The sequence below is a fragment of the Netta rufina genome, assembly GCF_964035555.1.
Source record: "Netta rufina genome assembly, chromosome: 2".
NCBI classification, from domain to species: Eukaryota; Metazoa; Chordata; class Aves; order Anseriformes; family Anatidae; genus Netta; species Netta rufina.
This window is the reverse complement of record NC_140124.1, coordinates 35,582,835-35,600,648: the sequence shown is the minus strand read 5'-3', so window position 1 is coordinate 35,600,648 and position 17,814 is coordinate 35,582,835. Positions and strand designations below refer to the sequence as shown.

Sequence of the window (17,814 nt, the reverse complement as noted above, 5' to 3'; positions counted from 1 at the left end):
TGACAGTTCCAATATTAAATAACTATACCCTGATTGCATTAATTTTTCGAGATGTATAAAATGTAATCTGCAGCTATATTCTCAGATAGGCGGCGCATGCACTCCTGCAACAAACTGCAAGGCCATTTACGTTTTCGCAAATTGCAGTTTGCCCCTGTCTACAAATAAAAGCATATTTTAATTAGCTTACAAAATGGGTCTCTGGATTAACAGTGCTGATCTTTTGGTTTATACGGGCTAATAATAAAAAGATAAATCACGGTTTAACATGATGCGTTTTGAAATTTCCAGTCAGAGTTTGCTTAGGCTGAGCTGTCGGTTTTTATTTATTCCCTTTTTGTTTTTAATTTTAGTCCAACCAATAAAACGGCTTAACGACGCTATTAATGCATCTATTATATTTTTCTTAGATCAATAAAGTTTTATTTTGATAGTGTTGTCTATGTACGCCGCGAATTTAGATTCTGCGCGAAATCACCTACTTGCTGCTTTTGATATTTATCAGAATTTTATTTGCTCGGTTTTATAGACCCTGGGATAGCTTTCCTTACGGGAGCAGAATTAAAAAGAAAGCATTTCTCGTCCCCTGGCGTCCACAATATTCTTTAAAATTTCTTTTAAATGGGGGTTAAGCTCCAAGGGACACATTGTTAAGCGCTGGAAATGCGGTAGCAACACCCAATGCATGCCAAATTAGTTCAGTTTAGGCAGAATTGACCATTATCTTTTATAGTTAAGAATCAAGTGAACGTTATTAGTTTTACTCCACTGGCTTTGATGATGCTGGTTACTATTTGCCTTGGCCTTGTTAGCGATTAAAGAAAGCGGGGAGAATGCAACGGCGAGCAGAGTTCATGATCCAGGCGTAGTGCCTTGACCATCAAGCCGGCACCAGGCGTTATTTTAAGCACAACGACGGGCGGCACCGACCGGCGGTTCCTGCCGGTCCTGTGCGTTCCCCTAGGTCATAGCGACCGAGGGCTGAACCCCAGCCCCTGCGTCGCCAGACCTTTGGCTACGAAACCCGCGGGGGCCTGGCCGGGGAGCGAAGGGAAAGTTACTCTAAAACCTGGTTCTCTTCTTCCGAGCTGTCCCCGGCCTCCGCGCCTTTTGTCTGATTTTGCCTGCATTCGCCTTCCGAGGAGGAGAAGCAGCCAGCTCGTGTTTGTTGCGATGCATTTTGAGTCCTTTTTATTCAGGCTGACGAGGATCGTAACGTGCTTTTATAGGCCTTTCCCTCCTTTAATCCAATTTTTAAAAGGGAGCTGCTTATTTTAAAAACAGCTTTGGAAGGATTTCAAGTGTTACTCCTCGATTCCGTATGGCTTTTGGGTTTGCAATCCATTTCTATTTAATTTGGCAAATGCAAAATAAACATACCGCAAGAGCGGACTTCCCCGGAGTAATTTTTATACCTGCCTCGTGTAGAGAAATGTATTGGGAACGAGGAGTCGGGGCTCACGTTTCATTTTATTTAGATCTGCATTTATAACGCTAAGCCTATTGATAATGGCCTTCCTGTATACTGGCCAATAAAACGGTCCCTTATATGGTATTAATTTTGTTAGCAGCGATACGGCCCTCATAGGAATCTGATAAGGGTTTGTCCATCACACATTAACACATCGTGGGCTTAGCCGACTTTGGGAAACACAAACAGTATTCCAGGAGGAAATGCGGGGAAAAACTCGGAGGGTTTCTATAGGCTGTCGGACCGGCTCCTATCACCCCATCCGACAGCGCTCAGAAAGGAGCGGTGCCTTGGTGCTCACTCGAGAAGGCTGGAAAAATAAGACGCCTTTCCATCAAGGTTTTATGGGTCCTGCAAAGTTGTAACAACCTCTCCCTGCCCCAGCTGACGAAGGACGGAGCCCCGGGAGGGCCCCAGCAGCTTAACTCGCCTGCGGAAGCTGACAGGCACGTCCCGCTGCCTCCAGCACGGAGCGACTCGTCCGGACCAATGTCAAAATGTGGCAAACAAGAATTTCCCCCTGGCAAGGCAAAGGCTCGCGGGGGCGACCACGTGAGGCGTGACAGAGCCGCGGGGCGGAGGGCAGAGCCTGCCCCGGGCCGCCTGCGGGGCGCTGCGAAAGCCAAGGGTAGGGGCCGGGGGCTGGGGACCGAGGAGCCGGGGGATCGAGGGGCTGGGGGACCGAGGGACCGGGGGCTGGGGAGCGCAGAGCCAGGAGCCGGGGGCCGGTGCCCGGGCCCGGTGGCTCCGCCCGGGGCAGCGCTGAGGCCCCGCGGGTGCCGGCGCTGCCCCCGCTCGCCCAGCCGGCCGGGAGCGGGGAGCCGGCCGCCTCCGCTTCCCCGGGCTGCCGAGGGGGAGAGGAGCGAGGCCGGCTCCTCCGGGGTGGGCAGCGAGCGCTGGAAAAGGCCTGAGAGCCCCAGGCTCCGCTTAGGCTGAAGGAGGCTTAATTCCTCGGGGCAGGCTGTTAGGCGACTTCCAAATGGCATAAGCGAGAGATGATGGAAGTGAAAGCAAGCGATCATTAAGCGATTCATTAGAAAATCTATCTGTCTCTCTGTCTGCGTGCCTGTCTGTCTGCTATCTGTCTGCTCCCTCTGCCACAATTACATATTGGCTGGACAGAGCTGTCTAGTATCTCAGGATTCATCTACTTATCCTTCTTTCTATTATTTAGTACGGTGCTTGTGACAGAGACGGTGCTTTTGAAGAGGCGAAAAGTGAATGACCCAAATGGAGGGAGGGAGGGAGAAATCAAAACGACGGCCCAAATATAAACACGTCAATAAACAGGGTGCGCAGCATCATGCGAGAATCCATTTGAACTGCTCGCGTCTGGATTCTTTCTGTGGCATATGTCTGGCTTTAGATTTTAAATGGCAATCAGACCTCGGGAAGAATCCAGCGTTAACTACAGCATTAGAAGCTGCAACCGCACAATTAATCCTCCCGGAGTGGCATTGCTCCCTCTGAGATCCCCGAGCGCAGCAGCGAGCGTTTTATCTCTAGGAAATTTAAGCCCAGCCTGGCGTCGTGGTGGTGATGCTGGGCTGGAAGCAGCCCCTTCCCCGGCACTTTAACGCAAGAGACACCAGGCCCCTTTACGGTTCCCAATGATCCGTGATAAACAATAACACGTCTTTTATTCCTTAAAAAACGAGACAATCAAATAAAACGAGCAGAGCCCGGCCATAAAACCCGCGGCTTTATTAATTTCGCGACACACGCGGGCTGCGCGGGGAGGTGAGCGCGCATCGCTTCCGGCAAGCCCAACCGCGGGGAGAGGAGCGCTAATAAAAACTTCATCTGGATGCAGCCTCAGCCTAGGTACAATAAACATCGGGGCGGCCGGGGCTGTTTTATCGCTGTGCGGGCCATAGCAGGGGAGCACGGCTCGGGGTGGGTGCCCCCCAGCCCTGCTCCTGCCCCTTCCCCGGCGCGCAGCTCCCGCATGGGCGCAGGCGCTCGCCCATGTGCGCCGCGCGTGCGGGTGGAAATCCATCTCCCGCATTAATATACATCCATATCCCAAATTCAGAGGTCGACCTGAGAGCAGCTCGGTGCATACGAAACCAGACGGGGAGGGGTTGCTGGGGAGGCCCGGGCTTCCATTGGCTGCAAGCGTCCGCCGTGGTGCGGGGGTATCTCTAATCATATTCAGCATGTTTTGCACAAGAAATGTCAGCCAGAAAGGGCTATCTGCTCCCTTCGCCAAATTATTCCACAACAATGTCATGCTCAGAGAGCCCGGCCGCAAACTCTTTTTTGGTAGACTCCTTGATCAGCTCGGGCAGAGGGGAAGCGGCGGGAGCAGGAGGCGGAGGCGGAGGCGGAGGCGGCTACTATCCCAACAGTGGGATCTACCTGCCACAAGCGTCCGATCTGTCCTACGGGCTGCAAAGCTGCGGACTTTTCCCCGTTTTGAGCAAACGCAATGAAGGTACTTCTCAAAGCATGGTCCCCACCTCGCACCCCTACGTGTCAGGGATGGAAGTGTGGCTAGACCCCCCCCGGTCCTGTCGCATGGAAGAGCCGGAGAGCCAGCAGGCCACCTCGTGCTCCTTCGCTCAAAACATTAAGGAGGAGAGCTCCTACTGCCTCTATGACTCAGAGAAATGCCCCAAAGGCTCGGCCGCCACCGACCTCGCTCCCTTCCCGAGGCTGAGCGCCGAGGTCAGCCCCGCAAGCAACGGCACCGGGGTTCCCGTCCCGGGCTATTTCCGCCTCTCCCAGGCTTATGGCACCTCCAAGAGCTACGGCGCGGGGCCGCCCGGGGCTGCCCCCTTTCCTCCGCAGCCCCCCGGCCGCTTCCAGACGCCTCCATCTCTGCCTCCCGTCCCGGACGCGGGGAGGAAGGAGGACGAGGAGCGCTCCCCCAGCCCCTTGGCGTGCGGCTCCCAGCGGGAGGACGAGACCCAGGCTTCGTCTTCCACCGCCGAGGAGCTCTCCCCAGCCCCGTCGGAGAGCAGCAAAGCCTCTCCCGAGAAAGAGCCCGTAGGTAAGCAAATAACGGTGACGGTGGCGGTGAGGCTTAAGGAATGGTAGCGGTGGTAATGAGAAAGGAAAAGCGGCCGAGGAGCGTGGCAAGGCGAAAGGAGGATCCCAGCAGCCCTGCGGGGCTGCCAAGAAGCGCTGCTCACACTGACCTTGTGAACTTTGTAATATTCGGGCATGGGGTTGCCGTAAAAATTAATGTCCGTCCTATAGTTTAAAACCCTTAGAGCCTCCGCTCTGGGCAACTTTAGCCTGCATGCAGCTTAAACGTATAGCAAAGCGAGATCAATCTTTCCCCTGCGATGCGAAGGTGCCTACCAGATAACAGAGATGTTTGTAAAGCATCCAAAATAAGCAATAGGCAGTGCCAATAAATAAACCTATTAACGCGGTAAGTTATATTTTACGATCCAGAATGCTTTTCGGAATAACAGCCGCGCTGAAATGTGCCATCTATGAACTGCTATCAAATTAGACTGATGAATGCACCGCGAATATCCTTCAGCGTCTACACTAGATAACAGGCTTGTTATTTATTCATTTGCTTATTTATTTCCCTTTCTGGTCCCCATGGCAAAAAAAATAACTCCCTTTCCCTGGGCTGCAGGCTTTTCAGGCGCTTCCCTCTGGCTGCATTTCAGACGCCCTGTTATTCCTTCAGGCGCCCCGTTGGAAAATAATAGGATTAAAACAAAAAGCAAGGAAAAAAAAAAAAAAAAAAAAAAACTCCTAGAGAGTCGCCCCCACAACAACGAAACACTCCGAGCCACCGAGGGATCGGTTTTATCTCTTTCCCAGCCGCTTCCAGCGATAGGAATAAACACCCTGAAACGGGTGATTTTTTTTTTCTCTTTTATTTTTATTGTATTTTTTCTCCCAAATCTTTGGAGAAGAGAGGGCCATGGCGAAGCTTCCTGGGACGGCAGGGGCAGGACGCAGGGAGGCTCCTGCTCTGCAGCTCACCTTGTTTTCAGCCTCCAGAGCACATTTACAAAGTTCAGATCTGCAGGGTTTTTTTTTGTTTGTTTGTTTTTTTGAGAGGAAACAGGTGTCTCGGGAGGGTGAAAAAAAGACCCCAGGACATCCACTAAGTCGCCTTCCAGCAGCAATGGGGTCGGAGCGGGTAAAAGCCTATTTTGGGGGTTTGGAGACGAGCTGCCCAGCGGGCCACGCTCCCCGCCGAGCATCCCAGCAGAGGCAAGGCTGTTCCCGGCCAGCTCCAGGGCCTTTAGGAAACCGCTTTGAAGCTCTCGGAAGCGAGGTCCCACCCGGGGCTCCCCACATCTCAGCTATGCCCTGAGGCCGCAGCTGCAGGAGCGAGCCCCTGTGCGCACAGCCGCACACACACACGCACACTTTTCCCCCTCTCGCTCCCCAGCTCGTTGCCTCCTACCCGCTGGTAACGTCCCTCTTTTACTTTCTCAAAACTAGGCAATTCAAAAGGAGAAAATGCAGCAAACTGGCTAACCGCAAAAAGTGGCCGAAAGAAACGGTGCCCCTATACCAAGCATCAAACTCTCGAGCTGGAAAAGGAGTTTCTGTTCAATATGTACCTGACTCGTGAGCGTCGCCTAGAGATCAGCCGCACAGTCCACCTCACAGACAGACAAGTTAAAATCTGGTTTCAGAACCGCAGAATGAAACTGAAGAAAATGAACAGAGAGAATAGGATTCGGGAGCTCACAGCCAACTTTAATTTCTCTTGATGAACCTATAAACACATCTTTATGGTTTAAAGAGCCAGTATCATTTTCCTAGGCTGTAGTCATCTGCACCTGTATGGATTAACGATTTTAGACGTTCTCAATATGTCCTTAACCTCTTAATAGCTACTTTGGGGTGGCGGGGGGGCGAAAGAAAGCCATGCTAATGCACAAAATGCCATGTGTGAACCTCCCTGGTTCCTGCAGGCTTCCCCGGGCCCGAATTCTTCTTTCAAGCTTTGAAACCCAGAAATATGATTTCAGGAGCTGCAAATATCTTTCCCCTTCATATCTCTCCGAAAAGTAAACGAGCTCGGTTAAAGGCGCATTCTTTTAAATTATAGGCGGTGTAACTTGGACTGTATGTAGCTTCAGAATGAATAATTTAAGCCTTGCCATATTTCTATATATTGGGAGCTCAGCTTTTCCCCCTCTGTTTTCCTTTCCTTTTCTCCCCCCTCCCCCCTTTTTCCTTCGAAAAGCAGGACTTACAATAATGAAATGCAGGCATCCTTTAAAAGGGCTTCATGGGAACTGGCGTTAAGAGCGATTTTTTCCCCCCTTTACCTTGAAAGTCAACATTACAGCTTTAAAATTGGCCAGGAAAATGAAATCTCTTCTCTTTAAAGGTATAAAAGAGTTCGTGTTGCTCATGGACTAAGTTATGACACTTACCTCTGAATTTCTCTCTCTCTTTCTGGTTGTAGATATTTACTTAATGTAGTTTTGCTTAAATATGTGGAATTAGTGATTTCTTTTTGTCTATAAATAACGTTACCGTTGGTAACACAGGACAAGCACAGAACAATTGCCCCTTGAGAAAAAAATAGTCACTTTTTCCTCACTAATTTCACTGCAAAGTGTATATCCTGAACATCAGAAGGACTTTCTGAGCCAGAGTCTAAGATAGCGAGGGAGAATATGTTCGTCTTCCTTTATACTGTGAAGTTACATGCATCAAAGGGTCAAGCATATAGGTGAAAAAAAATAATAAAAAAAGATTAAAAAAAAAGAAAGAAGGGGAAAAACTATAAATACAGATATGTATAAATGTCTATTATTATTAAAATGCCGATACTGTTTTAAGCAAATGCATTCTATCGTTATTATAAATGTTAGTTCTAGCTATATCTAGTTCTTACCTTAAATCGGAATAAATTAATATTGTAATGCTGCTGTGCGTGAAAAAGACGATGTTTATGTTCTCATAGAAGAATAAAAAAAGTGGAATGAATCCTTTTAATTTTACCTCTTTTTGTGACTGTTTATCCTCAGGTTCTACTTTATGTCTTCAAGAACTTTTACAACAGGAATAGTTGCCTAAACCCCCTGCAATTACTTTAGGAATCTATTTAAATATTACCTAGACGGTCGTAATTTGTCTGGGCCATATAGCGATGGTGCTCTAAGGTTTGTCGGCTTTTGTTCAGTTTTATGACTTGCTAGTATATCTGGATTGTTGCTGTCTTGAACGAGTGGTTTCAGTTGACTGAGGAGCTGCATAGACTGAGGAAGCAAATTACTATTTCTTGAGGGTCGGGAACGGATTTTTTTTTTTTTAATCAAGCACCTACGAGTGTGCGGAGATCTTTTAGCTCCAGAGGACGGTGACAAAACCTAGCTTTATCTCAGGGCTCAGAAGAAACCGTAAAGGTGAGCGCATGGGGAGGAGGGGGGGGGGGACGGGGGACATGAGAGTCGCCTTCGTGCCACCGGGCCGCTTCCACCCCCCCCTTAGACAAGGCTGTTCCCTACCTGGCTGCATGCGGGAGAGCTTACTCCACCCGGGCTGCTTTTTGCATCCTCCCTTCTTTTGCTGCATGCTTAGCTAGCAGAGTCTTGCACAAAGGAAAGGCAAAACGAGGGCTGGGAGAAGAGCGACAGCTAATGCTTTCTTCTCGGGTATGTGTATGCTGGGAGGAGGGGGGGGGGGGTAGACTTTGAACCCGGGCTTAGTGGGAGCCGTTAGCTTTTTATGATGTAACATTGTCGTGCACGGCCTTTTCTTCCCGTTTGCATCTGCATGGAGAGGAGAGAGCTGCCCGGAGGGGAGGTTATGATGATATTTCTCTCTCGTTTTCATTAACCCACCCGAGTCTGGCCGGGGGGCGCGGAGGGGGCGCCGGCGGGGTGTGCGGGCGGGCAGGCGGGTGAGAGGGGTGCTGTAGTCACGTCTCTGGTTTTATTTTCGTAGCGGGATCCTTGCGTTAAAGACCACGGCTATGGGGAAAGTAATAATTAGCGCCTGAGAACTGCTCTGTGGTTTAGGTAGTTTCATGTTGTTGGGGCTCCACCTTTCTCTCTACAGCACGAAACTGCCTTAATTACTTCAGTTGATATCATCACCAGGTATGCTTGGTGCGAGGGTCCTTTGTGCCCGAAGAAATCTTAACGCTGAAGTTATCTGTAGGCGTCAAGTCCCAATGCCATTGTTCCCCATCTGCAACGGAGGCTCCTTTGATTCCTCAGATAAACACGGCAGCCGAGGGGGGAAGCTTGACAAGTTCTTCAAGGTTAGCTAGCTCCTAAGCGAGTCCCTGCCTGCTTGCGGGATTTTAATATGTCTCGTAGGCTGCATTCAAGGTCAGGTGCGTTTTTGCGTTCTGCTCGGCCCGGGTCGAGCTCGGGAGGGGGACAGGAGGGGGGGCTGCTTTTCTTTTGCTGTCCGGATTTATCAAAACTCAGCCAGCAGAAAGCTCTCGGCCGCCCGGGGGAGGGGAGAGCCCGGCTCTGCCTGCTCCGCTCCGCTCCGCTCCGCTCCGCACCGCTCCGCGCACCAACGCCGGCAAGGCCCACGCGTGCCAGGGGCTGCCGGCCCCCTCCGGCGGCTCTCCCCCACGCAGCCCCCCCCGGGCTGGCCGCTGGTTCCCTCGGGAACCCTGGCGGAAAGGCTCCGAAACCCTGCTCCGCCGTCGGGGCCGCTCCCCCGGGGCTCTCCGCGGGCTGGGCGCCCGGGGGCGGCGGCTGCCCCGCGGCCCACAAGGCCTCGGTTACGATCACGATTGCGGCGAGCCCGGGGCCGCTCTTCCGCGGCGGCGGAACGGGCAACAGCGACCTCTCCGGGCCCTCCGCCGCCGCCGCCGCCTTTTGTGTCCGCCTCCCGGTCGCTCCTCCGGGCCCGCTGCCTGCCGCCCGCCCGGGGGGCAGCCCCGCCACCGGGGTGCCCGGGAGAGCGGAAAGGCTGATGCAGGAAAGGGCAGAAAAAGTCACGCGCCTGGGTCTTGTTGTCTTTTTTTTTTTTTTTTTCTTTCTTTCTTTTTTAACTAATAACTTTGATTATTTTTGCTGTTCAAAAAAAAAAAAAAAAAAAAACTTTTTCGAAAGTCCGAACTGGGCTGCAGGCACTCGGAGTAGTTAGAGAGCGGATTTTAGCCAGACCTACCCTAGCTGGATCTTCGCAGGAGACGTCTCGGCTGGGTCAGCAGCAGATGTCTACGCTGCAGTCCAATATAAGTGTTTGTGTCTGCCTCTATACACACTGCGCGTCTGTCTTGGCTCTGTGTACATACGCGGGTGTATTTACAGGGCACATGTGTGTGCGTGCGTGCCTCTCCAGCCTTTACACACAGGTTCGCCTCTGTCCACTTGAATCGCATCACTCTGATTTTTTGGACCGCTTCCCCCAAACTCTGAATCATTTTTTCTGCCCGCCTTGCCAAAATACCTCTGCGCGCTGGTAGCACCGGCAGGAAAAGGCGATCCTGAACTTCCCGTTCAGCGGAGATCGCGAACGGCCGCGCAATCCTGCGCCGGGGCTCCGCGGTGGGCTGCTGCTGGAGCTGTGCGCACCGATGCCCCCAGCCTAAAAATCCCGGGGTCCTCCTTCCTCTCGGAGCTGGGGCTCACTGCTAACGGCGTGGGAGCTCCACTATTTTGATCACGCCGGGATGGAGCTCAGGGAGCGTTTGGGTTCAGCCGCGAGAGGTACAGCAGGGCTTCGTTCCTGGAAAGTGCGATTTGGTATTGCGATTTGATGGGAAGGGCGATTTCTGGGCTGCTTGGGGTGTGCTGCGCCCAAGCGTGTAAAGTGGCCAAAATGCCGAAATAATTCGCAACGCAAAGGGTACGAAGCCCGTGGTACCCCCCACGAGCTGTGGTGGCTCGTATGCAAAATGTACTTTGGGGAAAACTGGGTCTAAAAGGATGAAAAAGGAGGCGAATGCTCCAGTGTTATTATCTGCAACATGACCGCGTGAAAAATGTCTGTAATTATTTGCCGTCTTTTAACTCTTGCTTTCTGTACTCCCTCTCCCGCCGCTTGGCTGCTGGCAGTGAACAAATTCAGAATTTTACAGGGAAATAAAAATACAGGCGCGTTCTTTAAGACGTTATTGTTATTGTTATTCATTTGCTATTAGTTTTGGTGAGGAACCAAAAAAATGAAACCCGCTGCAAGTTGAGAACCCAAATTCGAATATAAACATCCAGGACTCCTGCAGCTAAGATTATTTTTTTCTGAATGGAAAAAGGAAGTTCTACAATCACATTTCACCACAGCTGACTCCGTACTAATAAATACAAATGACGTCGAGTTCCGTCTTTCCAGGAAAGAAATACAATTATTTTTTTCTATTACGGCGTGTCTATACAATGGCCACAAAAAATAACAGAGGCGATCTTTATTTGCATTTTTTAAATGGTTAGAAAATAACGGGCTCCCTGTTTGCGGAGATCTTGTAACTGTTCTGTAATTTTCTAACTCTAATGTGGGATAATAGTTTCATTATGGGCCTTTGTAATCCTGAATGGAGAGAGGGCGTTGTTAAAATAGGATCTCCGTAAGATTTCTGATTAAACCGTTGGGAAGACATGAAAAGAAAAAGCGAGAAAGAGAGAGGGGAGAGAGGGAGAGGGAGAGGGGAAGAGGCAGCCCACATAGCGATGTAAAACTAATTAGAACCACACTTTTGCACGCACAATATTTACACGTGATTTTAATTATTGCCTCAGCCTTCCCTGCGATTCGCGAGGCTCTAATAAATATATTTCGACTAAATCGAGAGGAGATTTTTCTCGTGCCCCCCAGCTGGATCTCGCAGGCTTCTTGGCCAGCCCCGGGGAGAAGCGGGCTGCGTGGCCGCCGGAGAGAAGCCCGGACCCGCGGGCACGTTTGCGAGCAGCTCAGCCCCTGCTTTAATTCCTAACACTGGACTTGGATCTGGCCGCGGCTTTACTTTCCCCCCGCTCGCCCTCCCCTCCTTCCGCGGGGGGACCGCAGCCCGGTGCCTAGGGGCTGGTGCTGCTCGCGTGTGCCCTGCAGCAAATAAATAACTATATTCGCACATAAATATTTTGGGGTCGGCAGAATGCGGTGCGAGCGAATGCAAGCGCCCCTTTTATAGCCGCCCCGGCAAGCAGGGTGCCTTTCGGCAGCGGGGAAGACAGGGCTTTTTCTCCCCTTTCCCCCCGCTGCTTCGCTGCATATTGAAGGATTAATCGTGGCGAGAAAGCCCGGCCAGCCCCGCGGCCCCTCTCCCCGAGGGGGTCCAAGGGCAGGACGGGGAGGACGAGGAGGGTGTTTCGGTCTTGAGGATGAGGAGGGGGCTTCGGTGATGAGGATGAGGAGTTGGTTCGGTCACTGCTGCCCTCGGTGAGCCCGGCGAGGGGGCGAGCCCACAGCCGGCCGCCCCGGTCCTCCTCCGGCCTCGGCAAGGGGATGCGTTGAATTTGACTTTTCTCTGCTTAGCCCGGGACTGAACGGAACGGGATTATTTACAGTGAGCTCCCAAACTAAACACAATGGTATAATTTAACCTTTCCGAGCACTCGTAAATTTTTACTGCTGTGAAACACAGCGATGCAAATGAGCGCGCTCATAGTTACTGACTTAATAACAACCCCGTGGCTCCCGAAACAATAACTCCTTATGAAATATAATAAATATATATTTAAATACAGTATACCACAACTGCTATTTTCCTTTTTTTTATTGCTTCAATTATTGTATAATTTTATGTGAAGGTCTCCGATCGGGAGGGGTTTTGTTTTGTGATTTTTATTTTTTTTTTCGCAGGGAACACGACCCATTGATGGGATGATTAATTGTGATATAAAATAGTCCGCTTAAACGAAAAAAAAAATAAAATAAAATCAAGGGGGGGGGGAGGGAGGAGGCAAAGAAAAAGGGGGAGAGGCCGTGAGGCGGAATCTGATCTTTTAATCTCAGTTGGCCGCAATTAAAACAAACTCCGCTGTATAACTCGCGTATCCCTTTGCATAAAAACATATGGCCTCGCTATAAAAATGATGGCTGGAGAACACTGCCCCGTTAATAGCCCGCGGACTGATTTATACTTTATTGTTCTGCTCCCCCCCGCCACGTGACCGGGGCAGCCAATGGGCGCCGGGGCTGCCCCCAACTTATTACTGACTCTACTTCTCCGCCGGCACCGAGTTGGTGCGGGGAAGCCCCGCAGCCCCGAATTGCGGCGGGTCCGGCGCCCCCGCCGCGCCGAGCCGCGCCATGTCGGCCCCCGGGACCCTCAGCAACTACTACGTGGACTCCTTCCTGGTGCCGGAGGGGGACGAGCTGGCGGCGCCCCGCTACGCCCCCCCGCCGCTGGGGCCGCCGCCGCCTCCTCCTCCTCCTCCTCCTCCGAGGCCGGCGGCGCTGGGCGAGCACCCCGAGCTGGCCCCCTGCAGCTTCCAGCCCAAGGCGCCCGTCTTCGGCCCCCCCTGGAGCCCCGCGCACCCCGGCGGCGCCAGCGGCGTCCCCGCCGTCTACCACCCCTACGCGCACCACCAGGCGCCCGTGGCACCGCCCGACGGCAGGTACATGCGTTCGTGGCTTGAGCCTGTGCCGGGCTCCTTGTCCTTCCCCGGGTTACCTACCAGCAGGCATTACGGCATTAAACCTGAACCGCTGGCGGCCAGAAGGGGTGACTGTACCACGTTTGACACTCACACTTTGTCTCTGTCTGATTATGCTTGTGGTTCTCCTCCAGTTGATAGGGATAAGCAAAGCCACGAAGGCGCATTCTCTGAAAGCAATGGAGAAAGTGAGGCAAACGGAGAGAAACCCCAGATCGATCCAAGTAAGTGGCACCGCGAAGGGCAATGGACTTCATTCAGGGCGCCGCGCCGGCCGCGGGGAGGTGTCGAGGTGCCGGGGCTAATGACGTGCCGAGCACCGGCTGCTGCAGCTGGGAGCCACCCGAGAAAGGCAGCGCTGCCTTTCGTGGGCTCTGCTGGCATCCAGGACGGCTCCAGCTTCCCATGCTGCAAGGGGAACAAAAACCCCACCCTGCAACTTAAAAGGGAAAAAAAAAATAAAATAAAGCCCCCCCTCATCCCCAGCCCAGCACCCGAGCAAACTCCGCGGGACGGGCTCGCATCGTCCTGCTGCGCCGAGCTCACGGGCGTGAGCGAGGGACGGGGAGAGGGTGCCTGGGAAGCATTGGATGTGAATCTGATCTTTTTGTGACCTGGGGGGCGGGGGGGGGGGGAAGGATTATCGCGGGGCTGGGAGCAGAAACCTCGCCGTTGACTCGGTGCCCTCCTCCCCCCGCTCCGTCTCCTCGGTGGAAAATGCTGGGCCGGGTGCTCCCAGGGCTGCGGGAGCGGTAGCAGGGCACCTCGGAATTGCTACTGCTAACAACGCTATGCAAATAAAGCTCTGAAGCAGCCCAGGCTTTAATTGTGCCGGCCGCAGACTGGCTCGCCAGCTCCTTGCATCGTGCCAGTGATGACACGGGAGAAGGTCGAAAATTAAAAAGAGAAACAATTTCGACGACACGCTGCTCTGGCTGGGCACTCCCCGGGCTGGCCGTTTGAGGGGGGGGGGGGAGTGTGTGGGGAGGACAGGAAGGAGGGAGGGAGCTAGCAGGGAGAGGAGGCGAAAGAGGATTTTAAAATTGCATCCTCCTAACAATAAAAAAGGGCGAGAGGAGGCGGGGGCGGCGGGGCTGTGCTGCGTGTGGTTCTGTGTGACCTCTCTCTGCTTTGAGCCCATTGTGCCCCACCGTCCCGCATGTCTGGGGCAACGAGAGCCACGTCGTAAACCCCCAAATCAGGACACCTAGGCGGGACCCTAAAAAAGTCAGGGCACCCCTCGGTGGTCCTGCGTGCTGTTCTCTCGCCAGCCCCCTCTCGCCCCCCCCCCCCCCCGAGCCTGAACTTCTCCCGCTGTTTCCCTTGCAGATAACCCCGCTGCAAACTGGCTCCACGCAAGGTCCACCAGGAAAAAGAGATGCCCTTACACCAAGCATCAGACGCTGGAACTGGAAAAGGAGTTTCTGTTCAATATGTATCTCACTAGGGACCGTAGATACGAGGTGGCCAGACTCCTCAATTTAACTGAGAGACAAGTGAAAATCTGGTTTCAGAACAGGAGGATGAAAATGAAGAAAATCAACAAAGACCGAGCGAAGGACGAATGATGGTGATACGCGGGTTACACTGAAAATGCGTACAGTAAAACAAAAACAAAGTTAAAAACAACAACAACAAAAAATCCTCCCCTCGAGCCCTGCCATGCAATGCGTCTGGGTCCAGGCCTCATTTTTTTCCATGGCATATTCTGCTTATGATTGTACCTTGATTGTCACTGTAGCATGGAGAGGCCAGTTTGCCAGGAGAGGTACAGTAAGACTTTTAATTTTCTAATAGGAAAGAAAAAGGGGGCATTAGCACGAAAAGGCTGTCTAGCTGGCTTGTATAAATCTACCTGTTTCTTCACTTATGAAAAAAGAAAAAAAAAAAAAAAGAACAGAAAAAACTACCTTTTCATAATGCACAACTATTTACGGACTGTATAGTTTAGTCTACGTAGTTAATTTTATTCGCTCTTTGCGCGGCAGAGAGATCTCTGCTTTAATACTTGAACACTGTGTTTTATTGTGGTAATTATGTTTGTGACTCAATTTATGTGCTTGGGTGCTGTACCGGATGTAATTGTGTAAGCTAGAATTCAATTTGAACTCAGGTTGTTTATTATAAAAATTGCATAGAGTATAGCTCTGTAGTGTATTAAGTCTTTTCTGTATAATTAGACAGTTAACCTTTGATTGTAAAATATATATATTATATATATCCCAATTTAAACACAAAAAAAAAAAGTAGAAAAGAAGTTTGTCCGGGATGTCTGGGAATTACGGTTCTCAAAATATTTCGAAGCAAGTCGTTTTAGTATGCACAGTTGATATATATATAGTACTGTCTTTGTCAGTTGTATATATAATCTATATATTAAAAAGTAAATAAACAGACTAGCTTAAATATTGTTTTTGCACCAGTGAGCAGTTATCAGATTTCGGAGCTATACGTATATGTGAAAAGGGTAACTACCTATGGTTTACGTTTTAATTTTAATCGAATAATTTGATGGTTATTGTAATGAAGGTTAATTTTATTGATAATAAATTATACGCTATAAAAACCTACATTTGGTTATTGTAAATTTGTATCGCTTAGAAAAAAATAAATCTGGGAAGTGATGTCGATGCAGAACGTACACTGTCTATTTTGAAATGGTTACCTCATGGCCTACTGACCAAATCGTTGTGTTGAAATGATATTTAACTTTTTGCCAAATAAAATATATTGATTCTTTTATATTTTGTGATGTTTTAAGATTATTAAGAAGGGGTTCTCCGATGTCCCACCGAAAATCACCAGCAGACGTGGCAAGGCTGCGGAGGCGAGGCGAGCGTTTTCGTTAAGCCTCAGCCAAGGCAAATTTACCGCCCTATAAACGCAGCTCGGGAAAATATGGGACTTATTTTGGTCCTAAACGGGCCGATGTGGGTCCTAAACGCCTTGCCTTCATGGAGAGGAGACATAACTCCGCGCTCCCGGATACAATTTCGTAAGCTGGCGTTTAGCGATGTAAAAAGGAAGCGCTGGCAGATAGGAGCGGGGGCATAGGCTGAAGTTAACGCGTTTTTAATAAATTCCTCTGGCAGGGAGGGGGGGGGCTCGGATCAAACCAAAATGCCCAACTTCCTAGAGTGCGGACAGTAGTGTAAATCCGATTAGGCAGCGACATTTAAACCGAGATGGTTAATTAGTCTCCGAGAAAATGTCCAGAACTAAGCGTTCTTCAGTAAGCTTTGCGAAAAGCTCGCCTTGCCCGTGCGCTCATTTTAAATTCCCTTCTAGACATAATTGCCCATGCAAAATATGCTATTTAAAACGCCACCCATTTTTTTCCTTCCCTTGCCTTCACGTTTGGTTTTTTTTTTTTCCTTTTAAATGTCCCGTGGCAAATAAAAACAACCCGTTGCATTTTACCAGCGCCTCAGATTATATATGTATGTATATAGATATAGGTACAGATAATTTTTTCTGACAATTATGGTGGAATTTATGGTGTCAATATTACTCGGTGATTTAGCCGAAGGAAAGAGTAGGGCTAGCAGCCGTCGAGAGCGGAGAAGACAAAATAGGATTATATATATATATATATTTTTTAATTTTTTAACCAGAAGGAAGGTTTCTTCGGAGCGGAAGATTTCCACACACACCCCCATTGCACCCACCCCTCCCCCGCCGCCCCAAGCCAAACCAAGCTCAGCAACAAAAGAAAATAGCGAAGTCTGTGAGCTTGCTGAAATTTTCCCTTGTTTTGGGCAGACATCTTACTGCTCGGGGTGAATGTCCTCCATAATCTGATCCCCAGCGCGCTCCTGCGCCACGCCGCCCCGTGTTTGCAAATATGTCGAATAACAATAAAAGCCGCCTGGGTTTACGGACGTCCACTTACCTATGTATGTATTTAAAGCAAAATAAGACGGAACACACTTATGGTCTTGGCAGAAGTTGTTGTTAGGAAAATTCAGAGCCATACAGTGCAATAAAAGAAAATGACTGCTGTAACCGTTTATGGGGTGTAAAACGCTGCAGGGCTCAAGACAAAACTTAGGGAACCGGCAAGAAGTTTACAGATGTGCAGAACTGCGGGGGGAAAAAAATGCTTTCGGCTTCACCTTTAAAAAAAAAAAAAAAAAAAAAAAAAGAAATCCGGGCTAAGATTTGATGAGTTCTAATTAGTGAAAGGGAGCTCGTTCTGGTGTGCACACACACAAAAAGCCCCTAATTGATCCCTGAGCCAGTATTTGGGGATGCTGGGACGCCCTCTGTTGTTGCAGACAGAGGCAACTTCAAAGAATCAGCATTAAGAGTGTGTAATAAATGACGGGTCTGCAAACTGTCTGGAATTCGGCTCTTAATGAGTTTACAACTGTCCAGCCACAATTAAGATTTTCCACAAAAGCCTTTTCATTTGTTTTGTCTGGCTGTTTTAGATAAAGCGGGCGAGCGGAAATAACAACCTTTTATTGGCCTTCCCCTGCTTAAATCCAGCCCGGGCGGCGGACATTTATCTTGCCGGGCGCTGGCGGGGCCGGGGCGCGGGGCCGGGCGGCGGCGGCGGGGCTGCGGCGGCGGCGGGGCGGCGGCAGGTGGCGCTCCGAGCCCGCGGAACGGGCCCGCCGCCCGCCATCAAGCGCTCGGCCGCCTCCCCGACAGCTCCTAAAATGTCGACTTTGCGGGAGCATAACTCGGGCTGAACACGCTCATTTCTTCCCCACTAAGGCCGATAATTGCCTTTTTTTTTTTTTTTTTTTTTTTCCCCCCACTTATTTTTTTTTTCTCCCTTATTCCCCGCTTATTATGGCACGGGTGGGATGGCATCACTCGGTGCAGCAACAG

General features: G+C 50.6%; 2 protein-coding genes and 1 long non-coding RNA gene across 3 annotated transcripts; 2 read left to right on the top strand and 1 right to left on the bottom strand.

The window, feature by feature from the left end:
• The first annotated feature begins 2,204 nt into the window (after nucleotides 1–2,204).
• On the top strand, nucleotides 2,205–7,367 carry HOXA10 (homeobox A10). The gene is made up of 2 exons (XM_084281350.1): nucleotides 2,205–4,466; nucleotides 5,894–7,367. Exons 1-2 carry the CDS (start codon nucleotides 3,647–3,649, stop codon nucleotides 6,166–6,168), a joined length of 1,095 nt encoding a protein of 364 aa, XP_084137476.1. The 5' UTR covers nucleotides 2,205–3,646; the 3' UTR covers nucleotides 6,169–7,367.
• Nucleotides 7,368–10,769: 3,402 nt separating this feature from the next.
• On the bottom strand, nucleotides 10,770–13,415 carry LOC311206916. Its single transcript, XR_014618245.1, has 2 exons — nucleotides 13,070–13,415; nucleotides 10,770–11,858 (listed from the first exon to the last, which is right to left on the bottom strand). It is a non-coding gene; the product is annotated as an uncharacterized lncRNA (long non-coding RNA).
• HOXA9 (homeobox A9) lies at nucleotides 12,561–15,685 on the top strand. The gene is made up of 2 exons (XM_084282717.1): nucleotides 12,561–13,199; nucleotides 14,305–15,685. The coding sequence occupies exons 1-2, from the start codon at nucleotides 12,629–12,631 to the stop codon at nucleotides 14,541–14,543; spliced, it is 810 nt and encodes a 269-aa protein (XP_084138843.1). The 5' UTR covers nucleotides 12,561–12,628; the 3' UTR covers nucleotides 14,544–15,685.
• The last annotated feature ends 2,129 nt before the right edge of the window (nucleotides 15,686–17,814 follow it).